This window comes from Pimephales promelas, chromosome 3, assembly GCF_988280905.1.
Source record: "Pimephales promelas chromosome 3, fPimPro1.hap1.1, whole genome shotgun sequence".
Taxonomy (NCBI): domain Eukaryota; kingdom Metazoa; phylum Chordata; class Actinopteri; order Cypriniformes; family Leuciscidae; genus Pimephales; species Pimephales promelas.
In genome coordinates, this window is record NC_142771.1 from 31,992,230 (window position 1) to 32,008,657 (window position 16,428).

Sequence of the window (16,428 nt, forward strand, 5' to 3'; positions counted from 1 at the left end):
ATTGCAAAAAAATAAATCTTTCTCAGTATTTTTCTTTCCAATTCAAATGTGCATCTTGAAATCAATATATATACAATGTACTTCAAATATACAGATGTAAAGACGAGTCTGGAAAAAATCAAACAAAATTGAGTTTATGCTTAAAACAAGAACAAATATCTGCCATAATTCTGAAAACTTTCATTTGAATTAAGCAGATTTTTAGGAATGTTTAGAAATTTGTACTTGGGGAAAAAAAAGACACAACTACTGAGGAAGAACATCACTTTTTTTGCAATACAATCAGTATTTTGTCAAACGAATTAAAAAGTAGCCTAATGGACAGCTGTTAGAGAACATTATTGATGTATTGTTTGTTTTCATTTAAATTTTTTTTTTACTTTGTCTAAAAATGTCTTTAAAGAAAAAACTTAAATTTACCTTCATAAAACCTGCAGAAACCCTGTATAAGACTTTTCTTATACCATTTAGGACATTAGATTTATTAAAACTGAATTTCAGACTTTAAGGACCTGCAGCGACTCTCACTTTCAATAAAAAAATCCTGTAATGCTTAAAAAGTAATTCTTTTTGGGATGTTATTATTGAAATGTAAGTGATCAAATTAAAATGATCATACTTCACATTCCTCCAAAAAGTGATTATATATTTTGCATTTGTACAAATAAAGACGTTTCAATACAACAAACACTGAGCATGCCAATTTATTCTGTACAAATCATTCAGGACCACCAAAAACTGACAGAAAAGCTGAGCTCAAGAGAGCGCACATAATGCCAGTGCTGCAGAGGGATGAAGAGCACATCTCCAGGCCTGAGAACACACTCCTGATAGGAGGCTCTAGAGAAGTCAGGGAACTTCACCAGGTCTGGATTCTCCACCTCCACCTGGTGGTGGTAAAGCAAACTGGTTCATTGCTTGCTAGTCTTGCAGCGCATAATCAGATTTACTTCCAGCTCCACCATCTTTTGCAGTATTTATGTATTTGTCTATTCATGCAGCAGCATATCTTGCATACTGCTCACAGCATTGTGTTTTTGTATCTATTAGCAGTGGCAAGTCCATACCTGCTCTGCATCAGCAATAATCAACAGCAGTTTAGCAGACCAGACTCATTTATAAAGCGTGCGTTCGCACACACAAAAAGGGGCTGGAAACGTACACACACCAGTTTCCACGCAAAGGTTGTGATCTGTATAAAACAAACTTGACGGGAGAATGTGCGCACCTTTACGCCGTGTGTACGCACGTTCTGGAGACACCGATGGTGAACTGGAGTTAAATGTCTTTTTGGTCACTTTTAGACCGAAAATCTAAAGAAAATTATAGCCTGAAGGCTGCAGAAAGATAATAGCCTACAAATATAATTTCACTCACCCCAAGCCAGTATCCATCTCTTCTTAAATGTCCGCGCAGCAAGCGCGTTGGGCTGTTTAGTGAAACTGACGCACATATAGCCTATAATCTAACGGCAGATGAATTAAAATCGTAAATCTTCACGAGTCCTAATAAATACAGTGCATGTTCTCAATAACAGTTTAAATAATTGAAAGAATGATTTAAACTATGTTTTACTTCTGATATAAACATTTAGATTAAATATGCCATTCTCATTAATGGAGTTAAACACTTAAACTACACGAAATCATTACTGAGAAGTTACAAAAAATATATATATATTCAATAAATAGAGATAATTGCTAATCATGATAATAGCAGATTGTCTGAGAAAATAGTTCCATGCAAATATTGCACAACCATGTCTATCTGCTTCCATTAAAAATATAAATTAATTAAAAATACGATTTGGCCAGTGGGAAAGAATGAGGAAATCTTTTTCTGGAATGTATTTTACACTATTTGATTTATTAATTCAAAAACAAGACAAGGAAATAGGCTACTAAAAAAATAATAATAATTTATTGTGACACAGCACATCTTTATTTCATATTTTCCTAACGTGGATGAATAATCATATGCAAATGAGCCTATGCATATTTAAACTAGGCGTTGTAAACTCCATATATGGTTATTTCGGGGAGGAGACACACGTGTGCACAATCTTCGGCTGACTGGGATTTATAAAGTGAATATTTCGCAGGTTCTGGTGTATGAACGGTTTTATAAATCTGAATATTATTTTAGCGTACGCCATTTTTGGCTTACACACAGTTTTATAAATGAGACCCCTGGTCTGCCAAGACCAAATACATTAACATTACCACATTCAATAACATACTAAAACTAATCCAAGAGTTGTCGTTATTGAAATGACTGGTAATGTACAACAACTAGGGCTATGTACAGGAAACTTCAGCTGTCAAAGTAGATGCGCTACCTGACTGGTGTTGTGGAGTAGCTGTGACTGGTGTGGATAGAGATATTTTGTTTCATCTAGGCTGTAGAGCCGGATGTATTTCCTTCCAACCACCTGACATTCAAAAACAAAAGCAGAACGCAATGAAACAGAGGGAATCAAAAGCCTTGCTATTCAAATGCCCAAAGAACCATTTGTCTCATTTTTACCTGTGCCAAAAAATTCTGTTGAGGATCCTGATGGAGAGGAGACACAGTCCCTCCAGGCCCAAACCAGGCATTAATTGTTATGTCATCCTCATCTCCTTCTCCAAGACAACAATAGTCTGGGATACGAATATCTTCTTTTAGCTCTGGAACCTATCAGAATGAATATCAGCCAAAGTTACTGCTATTGCGAGAAGACTGCCATAGAACAACCTAAAATTACGGAGTTCCCTTTACATTCGCTTTGACATTACGTTTATTAACGAAGGAAAACCCCTTCCTCCAAATACTACTGAAACGCAATGTCTCGTTCCCTCATCTCAGGGAACCAAGGTTACATTACATTATTACTACATTGTCATGTAGTGTGTAATATAACCATTCCCGAATGTAAAATGTGTGCATGATAAATGGAGATGTCTCCTAAAAGAAATAACTGATTTAGAATTGCCTGAAACGAGTCGTCTGTAATTCCATTCTTGCTGCTTGAAACATACGTAGGATTGTAACAAATTTACATAATGCCAGTCTATGGTCTTCATTTGCTGCTCACCAACATCTACTTTGTTCCTCCCTCAAACACTGTAGTTGTAGCTGAGCCCTGGAAGAGTTTGTTTTGTTTTGTCGACATGAATTAATGCGGTAAAACCAATGCCATCATTACTGATTGTAACAAGGGGTGCTTCTCAATACTCATTGATTCTTCCTCATTTATTCGCTCCTACGTCCTCCAGCCCGTGACCCAGAAACTGATCAGTGAAAGCCATTTTAAAGCCACACTATGTAACTTTACGCCACTAGAGGTCGCTTATTCCAAACAAAGGTGTAGTTTGTTTGCAATAAGCGACAGTGACCATTGGCGACAGAATGTGAGCGTGTCAAGCGTCAAAAGTTGAGAAATTTCAACTTTATGCAAATGAGAACCGATTTGCCGATAAAATAATTTTATTTTGAAATGCGCTATATTTGGCTCTAACGCAGCCAAATCTGTCAGAACTCACCACCATCGGTTCAAAATATCGGTTATCGTCTATTTGATCTGTAATAATTGCTGAAAATCACATATCGGTCGACCTCTAGCAAAAATGGTACTCACGATAAATCAAGAAAAAGAGAATTAAACAAAAAGACTGTTGAGCTGTATAACAATGATTAGTTTTCTGTCAATGAATATATCCAAACAGTCGCTCGCCTGTTTAACAAAACGCATAATATACTAAAGCGTCTTTAGTATTAACGCAGGTATGATTTCATTGATATGCGACGCACGGACATGGTCCGCGTCCTGGATTAAACTGATTTAACATTCTTAGAAACATTTGGGATAGTGTAAGTACACAAATCAACAAAATATATAACATTGTTATAGTAATTTTTGGATATTTACGACATCTCAATTCTCTAATTCCACCGCGAGGAACGAATAATGGGGAAGCTTACTTTCTGAAAGTGACATGATCCCATTCATTTCAATGGAGCGCTGGCGACCTCCGGCGATACGAGTGACAGTGACCATTAGCGACAGAATGTGGGCGTGTCATGCGACAAAATTTGAAAAATTTCAACTTTATGCAAATGAGAGGCGATTTTCGCGAGCGACAACCAATAGGAAAGAAGACTTGCAGTGGAGCTCACCCGTCATTGTCTCGACTGCAGGCAAGACCGAAGAGTTGGAGGACGATTTCATTGTTTTATATGATTTAACTGTAACCACATACATGGATAATACAATTATGCATTGAAAAGAAACTGTCGACAGTCAGAGTGAGTTTAATTCAAGCATTTAACGTTATGGTTGGAGTGTTGCAATTTTATGATGCACGTTTAGTACTGCCGCAGTTCATTTTACAATTTCCTGAGGACAAGAAAATGGATTATTTGTCAAATTCGAATGACGTTTTAATCATTTATGACAGTATGAGTGAGTTTAATTTGTTGATTGATCGATCGTTAATCTAGTAAAGGATTTAATCCACTGAACTGTGCTGTGGTAATATAAAAACACACTCCCAACAGCATACGGTTTCTTTTTAGCCTTAAAAGTCATTTATTCCAAGTCAAATTAAAATTATATAGTTGTATACATCACTTGTGATGGTATTTTATATGGATACGGCCAGACGTGCAGTCTACCAATAACATCAGAGCGACAGCACTACGAACGCCCACAAGCGACTTCACAGTACAGAGCCTAGCAGCATACAGCAACAAAGTGGCTGGCGGTGTGAACGGGGCTTGAAGAGTCATGAGATAGGATACACAGGTGTATATTTCCCTTGCATCCTAAGGCGGTGTGGCTAAGACATGATGAAAGGAAGCGAGGATGCACAAACAACAAATGAGAAGCACTCACTGTGCATCAAGCACTGAGGAAGCCTCTGAGATTCATATATGGTAATGACTGTTTCGTTTCCAACACTCGCTGTAAGAGTTAGATCACAACAGACTGAGCCATCTAACAAATCAGAGCAGCCTCTCAAAAAGGAACCGAATCATTTATCGAACCTTTTAAGACACTGAGAAAAAGAGGAGTAATTTATATTAATTTAGGTAATTTATATTACAGCAAAATGAAAGTGTTTGACCTTTTGCATGTAAACGTAATATTGGAGACCTCCAAAACAAAATAAACCTTTGAAAAAGCACAATAGTGGCACTTTAATATGAGAAAGTTAAAGGTGAAGTATCTAGTTTCTACCAAATAGAATTTCAACTGACCTGATCAAACAACTGATGCTGAGCCAGATATCCCACTCCATTCTCCGCCTATGAGAAAATAACCAAAAATAATAATGACAGTCAACTTTACCACTTCTCTAGGTAAAATATTAAAATCATGTCTCTTGCAATGACATTTTGCCTTACGGTTCCTATAATGTAGCGGTCTATGAAGTCATTCACTGTAACAAGCTTTTGTGACCACTCTTCGTCAGTGTACTTGGATCCCACTTCGATAGGGACCGTCCGGCAGCCAGCGACAGTTCTTAAGTAGTCTATGCTTAGATAAAGAGAGAGCAGTATGGTAGTGTACAGATGTTTTAAAGGAAAAAAATCTAAAAATGCATATTTTATCAGTACCTCCATGGATGCTCAGTGAAGGCCGGCCAGTGGTCAGTAATTCCCTCTATAATCACAGGCCGTTGAGGATCCAGAAAATCTGATCTGAAGCGCTCCAGGGATGGGCACTGAACCCTTGGCACTTCTTGAGCAGGGTTTATTACAGGCTCGGACACACAGTCCGGTTTCATTTTCTGTTTTAGAAAAGCTTTATTAGTGAATAGAGTATGGCTGAATAATGTAACATTGATACAAGCCAAAGAATTACAAAGCATTAGAACAAGGTTTCTAAAGTAGCATGACGTGATGTAGCCAAATAGTTCTGGAATATTCTTTATTATTATTATACGGTTGCAGACCAAACCCTATTGAAAACATCAGAGGGCAAAAAGTATTTCATTTTTAGAAGTTAAATATATCATGAATGTATCATTGTAAAATGTAATATATATCTAAATCTAAATTTTTAATTATAGCTGAAATTTGACACAAGTTATTATGATTATACAAGGAACTCCAAGACTGCCATAACTTCATAGATGCTTTGTTGATAAATCTAAAACTATTGTTTTATTCTCGTTAATTGAAATGAAAGCTAGAATAAAATAAAATATTAATATAAATATGAAATGAGAAAAATTACATAGATTATTTAATGGGAAATTATAAATATTGCCTCAGAAACTAACTGAAATAAAACAAGTTTAAGTACTACATAGGCTACAATTACTAAAAATGAAAAAGAAAATTCAAAGTTAAACAAAAATATAAAAAAACGAATAAAAATAAGACAAAAACACATCAATAAAAGCGAATTCAAAGCATTAATACATACTAAAATAACACTGTCAAGACACATATCGTACTTGAGTAACCCCCCCTAAACATTTTAAGAAACCGTTCACGGTGGGAAAGCAAGTAAGAATAAAACAAGTACTATCTGTAAACAAGCTGTCACAAATTATTTCCCTTCGGGAAAGATGATTTCACCTTTGAACAGGGTTCTCCACTCCTCTCTTTGCTTGGGCTCTTCATTTTCAATCTTAAAATACCAACAAGTCTTTGCAGAATGTTGTCAATGATAGCTGCTCCCATTATCAAACTCATGTCACATGTCTTAATGGCCTCCTGGATGTTGTATTGTGATGGATTAGTATGACACAAACTTAAGACTTTGAATAAGCAGCCGTAAGAATAAACTCTCCTCCACTCCTTGTCCACATCTCTCCAGGTTCCAGTGTTCAGCTTCTCCCAGGAATAATCTAGAATGACTTGGGCTCTTTCAGCTGAAACTGGGCAATCTGGTGCACGGTACAGCTGATCTCTGGCCAGCTCGAGAACTGCCAACACACTGGATTCAATCTTTTCACTAAATTCAAGAGGGAATTCCGACACGGTCGGAGGCAAAACAGCGCGAACACCAGGCCAGATTGAATCCATTATCGGAAGACAATTTTGCAGATCACCTGTAATTGATTTCTAATGGATGATCTGGTGAAAAGTGACCATAAAATGAGTTCCCATGCTTGGGAGAGAAACAACTGGGCTAACTTACTGCTCGTGGTATATATTACACGTCATATTTATTACAACAAACAATTGACAGCGTTTTAAAATGTTAAAAGCTAGCGTCACTTACATGATAAATCTGTGCTTTATGTCAAAACAATTTCGTGCAAGCAGCGTGCTCGGATTTAGAAATGTCCGGCTAGAAACACACCGAGTAGAAACAACGTTCCGCTCAGTGTCGCCGGGTACCAGAATCAAGCTCTTCCCATTGGAAGCTGCAGCGAAGCCCCGCCCACTAAATTTGGCGAGGTGGAGCTGGAGCTCCAGAAAAGGGGGAGCTTGAGCTCTAGCTCCTCCCATTTGGCTCTGCATCGAGCACCATCTCAATCAAATTGATCGAACAAGAGTCAAACGTACAGAATACAGCTATTAATCTAGGCCAACAACTTTTTTTACACGACCTGGAAATTACTGCCAAATGATTTGAAACAAAAAACCAACCATGCATTAACCATGCTTGCATTTGAATGCATTGTAGTTTCAGTTTTAGCATTTTTATTGGCTGAAAATCAACATGGTTGTTTATTTTAGCTGTTAATATTTCAATTCAAACACATTTTCATTTTTTTTTTTAAATTCAATGTCCCATGTTCACGTTTCAGATTTCAATATTCTGTATTTAAAATTAAAACAAATATTCAACAGGCAATTTTCGGTCCATTTTATTTCGCTTTTACAAATTCACTTCCACTAATGGGCTCTATGCACGGCGGTATTTCCAGTGAAGGTGTAAGGATGCTCGATAACTTTGATTGTTGATGATTTGATGATTGACAAATTATACTGTCACTTGATGAAGACATTGAAGATCTTAAAGATTAAGTTTTATAGCAGCATAGCAGTGGCAAAGTATATGAAGCACATTGGGTTCACCGGCATCAAAATAAACCCAGAACACATAACATAATGCATTGGAAAATAATTAGGAATAATTGGGCTCTCACAATGTGCATCAGTGATATTAGCATATTGTCTGTTTTAATAACTCAAAAAGCAACAATCAGTAGACAAAATAATATATGTGTGTGTGTGTGTGTGTGTGTGTGTGTGTGTGCTTTTTATTATTTATTTTAATTGTGTCCATTTTCTCAGTGTGGAAATCCTTTATCCACATGTGTGAATCCAACAGACAATATCTAAAAAAAAGGGTTCTGTAATGTCTCATAGGGTTCTTTACTCAACTCCAAAGGACATTTTATGCTAAAAAAAAAGGTTCAATAATGACAAAAAAGAACACTTTTGGCACAAAGGTTCTTTAAAGGCTATTATTCACATATTACATTATTCTGCAACATTTTGTAGTTGTTATTAAGTTATTGTTTGTTAAACTGTTGTAACTAAATATCACATTTTAATCATGCAGATTTTTGGAGGATAAAAACTGAAATGGCACTCTTCATGTGATATTGATTATATACATTTTATAATCACCATATCTCGAATTTGGTGATCATTCACATGCATTGAATTTTTGGGGTTCCAAATACGTAGCGCTTTAGAACCTTTTAAGGTTCTATTATATATAGAACCTTTTCTTCTAAGAGTGAAAGTGCAAATGTGTGCATATATTTGTCTTTTATCATAAAACAATTCTACTTTATATCAGCATCTGTGTCCGGCAAGGTGTGAATGGCTTCTTTATTTCCATTTAACATTGCCAAATAGGTTTCTAAACTGCTTATTTTCTTAAACAAATGACAAAAGCCCATCTTTCTGTCTTGCTTTGTGTCCCATTTTCCCAGATGCAAAACACACAACTTCCGAATCTTCCCTTCTATTCTCCAAACAATGTCTGGCAATGTGACCATTCTATCCAAATGCATGACAGACAAAGCTTTGATGAGGTCTCTCATTGTCTTGACCATTTCTAGTAATGTGACCAGCTTTAACACATACAGGGGTTGGACAATGAAACTGAAACACTGGCCAATGTTGGAGGTTTCACATCTATATGCCTGGCGCGGCCAATCTTCAGAGTGAAGCACGGGTGGATCAGTGATGGTTTGAGCTCCAATATCATGACAATCCTGATTGTATTTGATGGACACGACACTGCCGAGGACTACCAAACCCTTCTGGAGGATCATGAGCACCTGATGCTCAAACCGTGTATCAGCATGATCATGCACCAACACAAACAGCAAGACTTGTGACAGAAGGGTTTGATGAAGATGAAAGTGACGTTGAACATCTCCCATGGTCTGACAGTCACCAGATCTGAATATTATTGAGGTGTTTTGGAGGAGCGAGTCCACCAGCATCATATAGTGACCTGGACACTGTTCTGGAAGAGGAACGGCTCATAATCCCTCTGGTCACTGTGAAGGACTTCTATCTGTCAATTGGTGCTGTATTTGGATGCAAAATGAGGCCCTCACCATTCTAACAAATTATTGTGTAGTAAAACCAGGTGTTTCAGTTTTTTTGTCCAACCCCTGTACATAGCAAAGAATAACACCTTCTGAATTTACTCAAATCTTCTTGGTCTATGATGAAAACTATTAAATAATCTAGAACATTTTCTCCCACCAAAGGCAGCAACTGAAGTCTAGAGTTGTCAGCTTTCATTTGACTATTTTGCATTAGCATTATTGTTGTAAACTGTGTCATTTTACCAATAATGTCATTGTATTCAGAGAGTGGTGTCACAAGCATTGTCACAGTCAGACCGGGTGAGTGGGTCAGATTTGTTAATCAAGGCAGACATGAAACCGACATCATTCTTAGTAATATCAGGATTGCCACTGAAAGTTTTATACGTCTCAAATAATCGTTCAGAAAACACTGCTGGATGCTCCCCTTTCCTCATGTGCGTCTCAGATATCTCAATTAAATGACATCACACCTAAGACTTCAAGCAGTGCCTTTTCCCTCTCTGGCTTATCAGCAGTTCTGTGGTTTACTTTCTAATCTTTTCTTGATATCTAATTTAACATTCGGTGACTAATGGTCTAAATAGTTAAACGATTGAAGTTAATTGGTCACTAACAAAACAACAACTATCAGCAGTCAGTTCTCTAATCCACACACACGGGAACCCAGACTACCCTCTCCCCCAGCCAGTAACCTTCTCTCCTCCTTCTCTCCTCTAACCGAGGAAGAAGTATCTAATTTACTCCTCTCCAGTCAACCTACCACCTGACCTCTAGACCCCATCCCCTCACACCTTCTACAAGCCATCTCTTCCACACTTCTACCAGATCTCACACACATTATCAACTCTTCCTTACAAACTGGCATTGTTCCTACAGCATTTAAGCAGGCTCGGGTTACTCCACTGCTTAAAAAAATCAACGCTAAACACATCACTCTTGATCTTGCCCACCCTTATCTGGAATGCAGATTTCCTGACAGCATTCACAACTGAAAACTCATCTCTTCCGTGAGCACTTATTATAATAATAAATAAATAAAAACATATTTTTTAAATCCTTACTTGCCTGGTTTATGCTTCTCTGAGCAATGTTTGAACTTTGTATTTTGAGCATAGAAGTCCTCAGATGTAAGTCGCTTAGGATAAAAGCGCCTGCTAAATGACTAAATGATTGTAGTATTGAAAATTTGCAAGGCTGCAATTCCCCTGACTGGCCACTGTTTGTCGCCATTTTGTCAGCGTTTATTGCCCTCCAGGAATCCATGGTAGTCATGTGACTGCAAAGTATGAATATCTTACTGCCGTTTTTTCTCAGTTGTGCCATTCTTTATCATAAACTGACAGATTATTTAAGCATGCTATTGTTAGTTTTAAGAAGTGCAATCTTAGAAGTGTAAACTCCTAACAGTGTTCATAGCCTATATTATATATTTTTTTATAGGCTAATATTGTAGAACTTTTTATTTATTTATTTATTTATCTGAGGTCAGTTTTCCATATGTAAAATGGGCGTTTACGAGGTATCTCAGTCATGGCCTTTTGTTAACCCGGTGTTATTTTGTAAAATACAAAAATCTATTAAATAATTCATTCAGTTACAGCTATCATGAGGTGCACTGTGGAGAGCTAAACAATGATCTGAAACCATAAGCCTCAATAAATATTGACATTTCCCAGGAAAAAAAAAGTTGCACACAATATAACAAAAACAATGACTATTATCTCTGTGTTCACGTTACCTTCTGCTGCTGAGTCAACAGGCATGTTTACAAACTAGGCCAGTGGATTGGATGTTGGACATGTAATACAGCTGTCTCTTTTAGATCAGTGTAATATGGAGGAAATATTGACCGCTAGAATTGGGAAGGACACTCTTTGATGCGATAATCCATTTTGTGTGCTACTTAAATGACAGCATTTGTTTGGTTTTTAATTTACCCTTGATTTCTCCCATGGCCATTGAGCAGACTGTTCTGTGGAAAAGAGCCAGCTGTTGAAGAATCAGATGTTTGCAAAGCTAGATGATCTGTGAAGGAGTGTGTTTAGAGGGGCACAGGGAGGGTTTACATGAGATTTTAATAGTGGTGAACACTGCAGTGGTTACCTTCTGTGTATATATGTGTGTGTCTGTTTGTTGTTGAAAACGTAAGGCAGAGAAACTCAATTCACATGAATTAAAAATGCAGTATGTCCCCTATAAAAAACTTTGTTACATTTAGAATCAGACATTTTAATGGTTTTTCCCCACCACAAATTTTAACAAGGTAGCATTTAATTGAGCAAAAGTCATTGTAAATTCTTAATACTGTTTAATATATATATATATATATATATATATATATATATATATATATATTTAAATATATAGGCCTATACTGTATTTTAAAATTTTATCTTCAAGTATTTTAAAATTCAAATTTTAACAGTGACGGCAAAGTCCATTTTACAATATCCATTACAAAACATTTTCAGTCTGATCACTCTAATGTGCTAATTTGGTTCCTTCTTTATAATTAGCACAGATAAAAATATGGTTTAATGAAGTATGAAAATTACAGAATGACCTGTTTCAGCTGGTGATGTAGTTTTTTTTAGCAAGTCAAATGTCGGTTTTAAAAATGACCTGTGAAATCTCATTTGTTAACCTTACTTAAAGGTGGCATATGTAATAATTGAGGTAAAAATATCCAAAAAATGAGCTACACGCATCAAAAGAATGAGAAGAAATAAGTGCAATGATGTAATTAAAAAACTGGCAAGTTATAGTGCTGCCGAGATATAAACCTAAATTAGCATGCTAAATTACTAGCCCCGGCCCGGCAGGTGTCGTAATACCAGTTCCGGCCATGGGAGGCGGTATGCGGCCGGGCAACGTTACCACCAGCCAAACTGCACTACACGAGTGAGTCGCGCTCGCGCCGGCTTGTGTGTACTTAAACATGATGTCAGTCGTGTGGAAATACAGCCCACTACTACATTTCAGTTCAGGGAAGAGTTCAAAAAATGATTGGTTGACTTTATGCATGAGGAATACATTTTGGTAAGTTGTAGCATACTGTATGTTCACGTGCGCTAGGGATCTGTGGTGTAACATGTACAAGCGCCAAAACGGTATTTATTGTTTGAATTGCATAATAAAATTGACAGAATCTGAGAGCTTAACTAACCTGCTTGCTAAGTGTTAATTGCATGTGTCTCACGGTGAATTCATGAGAGCTGGCAGCAGCGAATGCTGTCAGTCAAATTAATTCAAACTAACAATAAAAGTGTAATATGAACAAAACGAATACCATAAACTTAAAATAATAGCCTGCAGGCTTTTATTTTCCCATATCGTCGAAATGCAACAGCTTGTTTTTGAGACAGGCGTCTATGAGTCGGTCTTCATCATTTAGTGTTGAGATGTTGTTCATTTAGTCTCTGATCTCTAGAAATCTCCAAATGCTCCATGTGAAACTGCGGTCTTCCGACCTTTTACTATCGTGTCAAATGATTTGAATAATATGCAGAGAAAGAGAGCAAAACAGCGCTCGTTTGTGTTGTTTGAAGACGTGAGTGCGTGCGGCACAACACATTTTCTGGAGGTATACTGCCCCCATCTGTTATGGAATATGGAATATTTTTTGATTTTTAGTTCCAGATGGCACCTTTAACAATCAATAACCAATCTCCTTAACATTTTCAAGTAAATGATCTCATCATTAAACTTACTAACACCTGAGTCCTATTGTTTACTCATTTTGCAAGTTGAGTACTTGCGAAAGATTTAAGTCCACTGACCTCAAACATAACAGTTTACTTAACAAGCTTGTTCACATTACTAGACAAATATGTGGAAACTGATTGCCTTAAATTTATCAAGCATGTTTTACTCAAAGTTGTAAGTTGTTAATACAAAGGCATACAAAAGAGTAAGAAAACACCGGACCATTTTATTTCAAACTGTAAAAACTGTTCAAATACTTTGCATATTTGAAATGTAATTTCTTCAGTCTATTACTCATCAGTCTATTGTTCTGTTGAGAGAAGAAGACCGTTACATACAAAAGAAGAAAGCAATCTTGATCTAACTAACACAGAAAGAAATGTGGTTGGCAGATGCATATTTAAATGGATTGATGAATCCGCATTTATTTGAAAAAAATTAATAGTCATCAGTAACACAAAAAGCATTTATATACTGTAAGCAATAAATAAATAAAAAAACATAAAAAAACAACTAATGCACATTGTGATTCCAAACTTTTGAACATTATACACTATTCAAAACCATTTTGGATCAGTGCATGCTTTAAAAAACAACAACCTTTATTCAGCATAAACACATTAAAGCAGCATTATGTTATTTTTGAAATTTTGCTCTCGGGGTCCCCCTAGAGTTGGGAAACAGTATTGTCTTCCACGACTGGCATAAAATCTGTCATAGTTACACTAGGGAATACAGGTGTGCATTCGTTGACAAGTGATACCCCCGAACTCTGCAGAAGGAAGGAGGTCTCACATCTTGGACAGACTCCAGTGTTGCGTGTAAAATGTCTTCATCCCAGGTGCATTGGAATATATTTCAGCATGTCATATGAATATAGTTTCGTGGGCTTTATTTTTTTCAAATGTCGATCGCGTAGCTCACGTTTACAAGCCAGCGTCTTTATAGTAACGTTAGCCTATTGGCTACTGTTTTACATGGATATGCTAATTCAATTCAATGTTTCACTCTCAGAAAAAAGGTACAAAAGCTGTCACTGGGGCTGTATACCTTTTCAAAAGGTAAACTTTTGTCTATTTCAGGTGCTAATATGTACATTTTATGTGCTAATATATACATTTCAGGTGCTAATATGTACATTTTAGGTGCTAATATGTCCATATCATGAGCTAATATGGCTATTTCAGGTGCTAATATGTACATTTTAGGAGGTAATATGTATATTTTAGGTGCTAATATGTAGATTTCAGGTGTTAATATGCATATTTTAGTGTTAATATGTACATTTTAGGTGTTAATATGTACATTTTAGGTGTTAATATGTACATTTTAGGTGCTAATATGTAATTTCAGGTGCTAATATGTACATTTCAGGAGCTAATATGTACATTTTAGGTGCTAATATGTACCACTAATTTACCAATATGCAGTCTTTGGGTACAAAAGTGTACCTTTTGAAAAGGTACAGCCCCAGTGACAGCTTTTGTACCTTTTTTCTGAGAGTGTTGTTGGTAGATAATAGCCATGTTGTCAATATTATAATATTAAGCCACCATAGATGAATCTGCAAATTTGAAAAATCGATTTGCATTACAGAAAAATAAGTAACAAATATGACTATCAGCCTGCAGACATAGGATAGGTTTTTGCATAAGCTTTTGCAAGTTTATATTTTCAGTGTAGATATTTCTGCCAGATTAAATCAAATAATGTGTCGACATTCATATTAATGAGGAAGTGAGCAGAATGCGGCATTGGTGAGTGATGAAATGGTCATGGGCAGCATTTTTGAGAAAAAAAATGCATTGCATAACAATTCAATTGCCGACCCATGTGACCTCATTTGTGCTTGGTGTTGGGGTCTGTAGTAAACATGAGTCGTACTGTGGAGCAGACACTTGTTCAGCCCTGGTTAGGAGGTGGCTGGATTTTCTCTGCTGGAGATGAGTTGTATTATTCAAATGTGGCTCACACTGCGGGGAGTAAGGGGGCGGGGAGGGAATGTGTTGAAGGTCGAGGGCCTGATGATGATGATGATGATGCCCATCCGTAGGCTGTCAGCACTCACATCACCTGCTGGCTGTTTTCCCAAGCACACTTCAGCACTTCACCTTCCTCATGCCTTAGCCTCATCCGGCAGGCCAGGCCAGGGTTCAGCCTCCTGGAGTGGAGTGGTTGGCTCAAAATCTTTACTGAAGATGAGAATATTTCATAAAAAGAGGTTTTTGCAATAAGCTTGAAGAGGTCATTAATGGAATAAATGTTGGAGACATTATTATTGCTCTATTCAGCATGTAGTGCGATGGAAAAATTCAAGTGTGCTGTTATAAATTCAGGGTTTATGTAGCAAGTCTGTTCTAATTTATCATTTTTATATGTATCAAATATTTCTGCACTGGATTTTGTAGACGTGTGTGAGGTACACAAGCAATCGAGAGAATATGGGGAATGCATCTGTATTTGTATGTATCGTTCCTAACCTTAACCTATAACCATTAAACCATAAAAATTTCACGGTTGTTCCCATTGTAGGTTACAGTAGTTGCAGAGAACAACGGAGGAACTGAGGAAATGCTCCTCTTGCTCTGTTCTGTGACGCACGTTCGTGACTCTCCTGTTCGAACTCGTTCATCAAAATGAAAAAATCTTTTTCCAAAACAAATCTTTGATCATTTCAGCTTATAAAACTTAAACTTTGTTATTTTTTTTTTTTAAAAATGAGTGATCGTTTCGCTTGATAAGACCCTTATTCATCGTCTGGAATCGTTTAAAGCCCTTTGAACAGTTTGCAGTTTGTACTGAAACTGTCTTTTGGACCTTGAACCGTTTGGTTCCCATTGAAGTTCATTATATGGAGAAAAAATGCTGGAATGTTTTCATCAAAAACCTTAATTTCTTTTCGACTGAAGAAAGAAAGACATGGACATCTCGGATGACATGGGGGTGAGTAAATTATCAGCAAAAGTTTTTTTCAAAAGTGAACCATTTTTATTTGGATGTTGAGTCTTCTGAAAACTGCATCTGAAGTTGTATGATCCTTCCCTGACATGTGACTTGTTGTTTTAGTATTTATCTAAATGTTTTAATCAAATATAATATGTATATGTACTAATGTAACTATTCCAGTTTATTACTTTTTTAAACGAGTGCATTTGAATTAGAATGATAAACTATACTTAATTCAGTGGAAAAAAAAAAC

At 36.6% G+C, this 16,428-nt stretch overlaps 1 protein-coding gene across 2 annotated transcripts; it reads right to left on the minus strand.

Annotated features, from left to right (window-relative positions):
- Positions 1 to 688: 688 nt before the first annotated feature.
- On the minus strand, positions 689 to 7,287 carry kdm8 (lysine (K)-specific demethylase 8). Of its 2 annotated transcripts, none has more exons than XM_039687214.2 (7): positions 6,571 to 7,286; positions 5,602 to 5,774; positions 5,389 to 5,521; positions 5,242 to 5,289; positions 2,527 to 2,676; positions 2,339 to 2,431; positions 689 to 887 (listed from the first exon to the last, which is right to left on the minus strand). In XM_039687214.2, the coding sequence occupies exons 1-7, from the start codon at positions 7,018 to 7,020 to the stop codon at positions 723 to 725; spliced, it is 1,212 nt and encodes a 403-aa protein (XP_039543148.2). In that variant the 5' UTR covers positions 7,021 to 7,286; the 3' UTR covers positions 689 to 722. The 2 variants fall into 2 exon arrangements, with proteins under 2 accessions (XP_039543148.2, XP_088984878.1); XM_089128752.1 differs by lacking the exon at positions 689 to 887 and adding an exon at positions 899 to 1,465 and having other exon boundaries at positions 6,571 to 7,287.
- Positions 7,288 to 16,428: the final 9,141 nt, after the last annotated feature.

Excerpts from the sequence above, each read along its gene's own strand:
- kdm8 (XM_039687214.2), bottom strand. The coding sequence starts at position 7,020 with ATGGATTCAATCTGGCCTGGTGTTCGCGCTGTTTTGCCTCCGACCGTG. Across the intron at positions 2,677-5,241 it reads AGCATCAGTTGTTTGATCAG|GTTCCAGAGCTAAAAGAAGA; the intron begins GTCAGTTGAAAT and ends TCATTCTGATAG. Across the intron at positions 888-2,338 it reads TACTCCACAACACCAGTCAG|GTGGAGGTGGAGAATCCAGA; the intron begins GTAGCGCATCTA and ends TACCACCACCAG.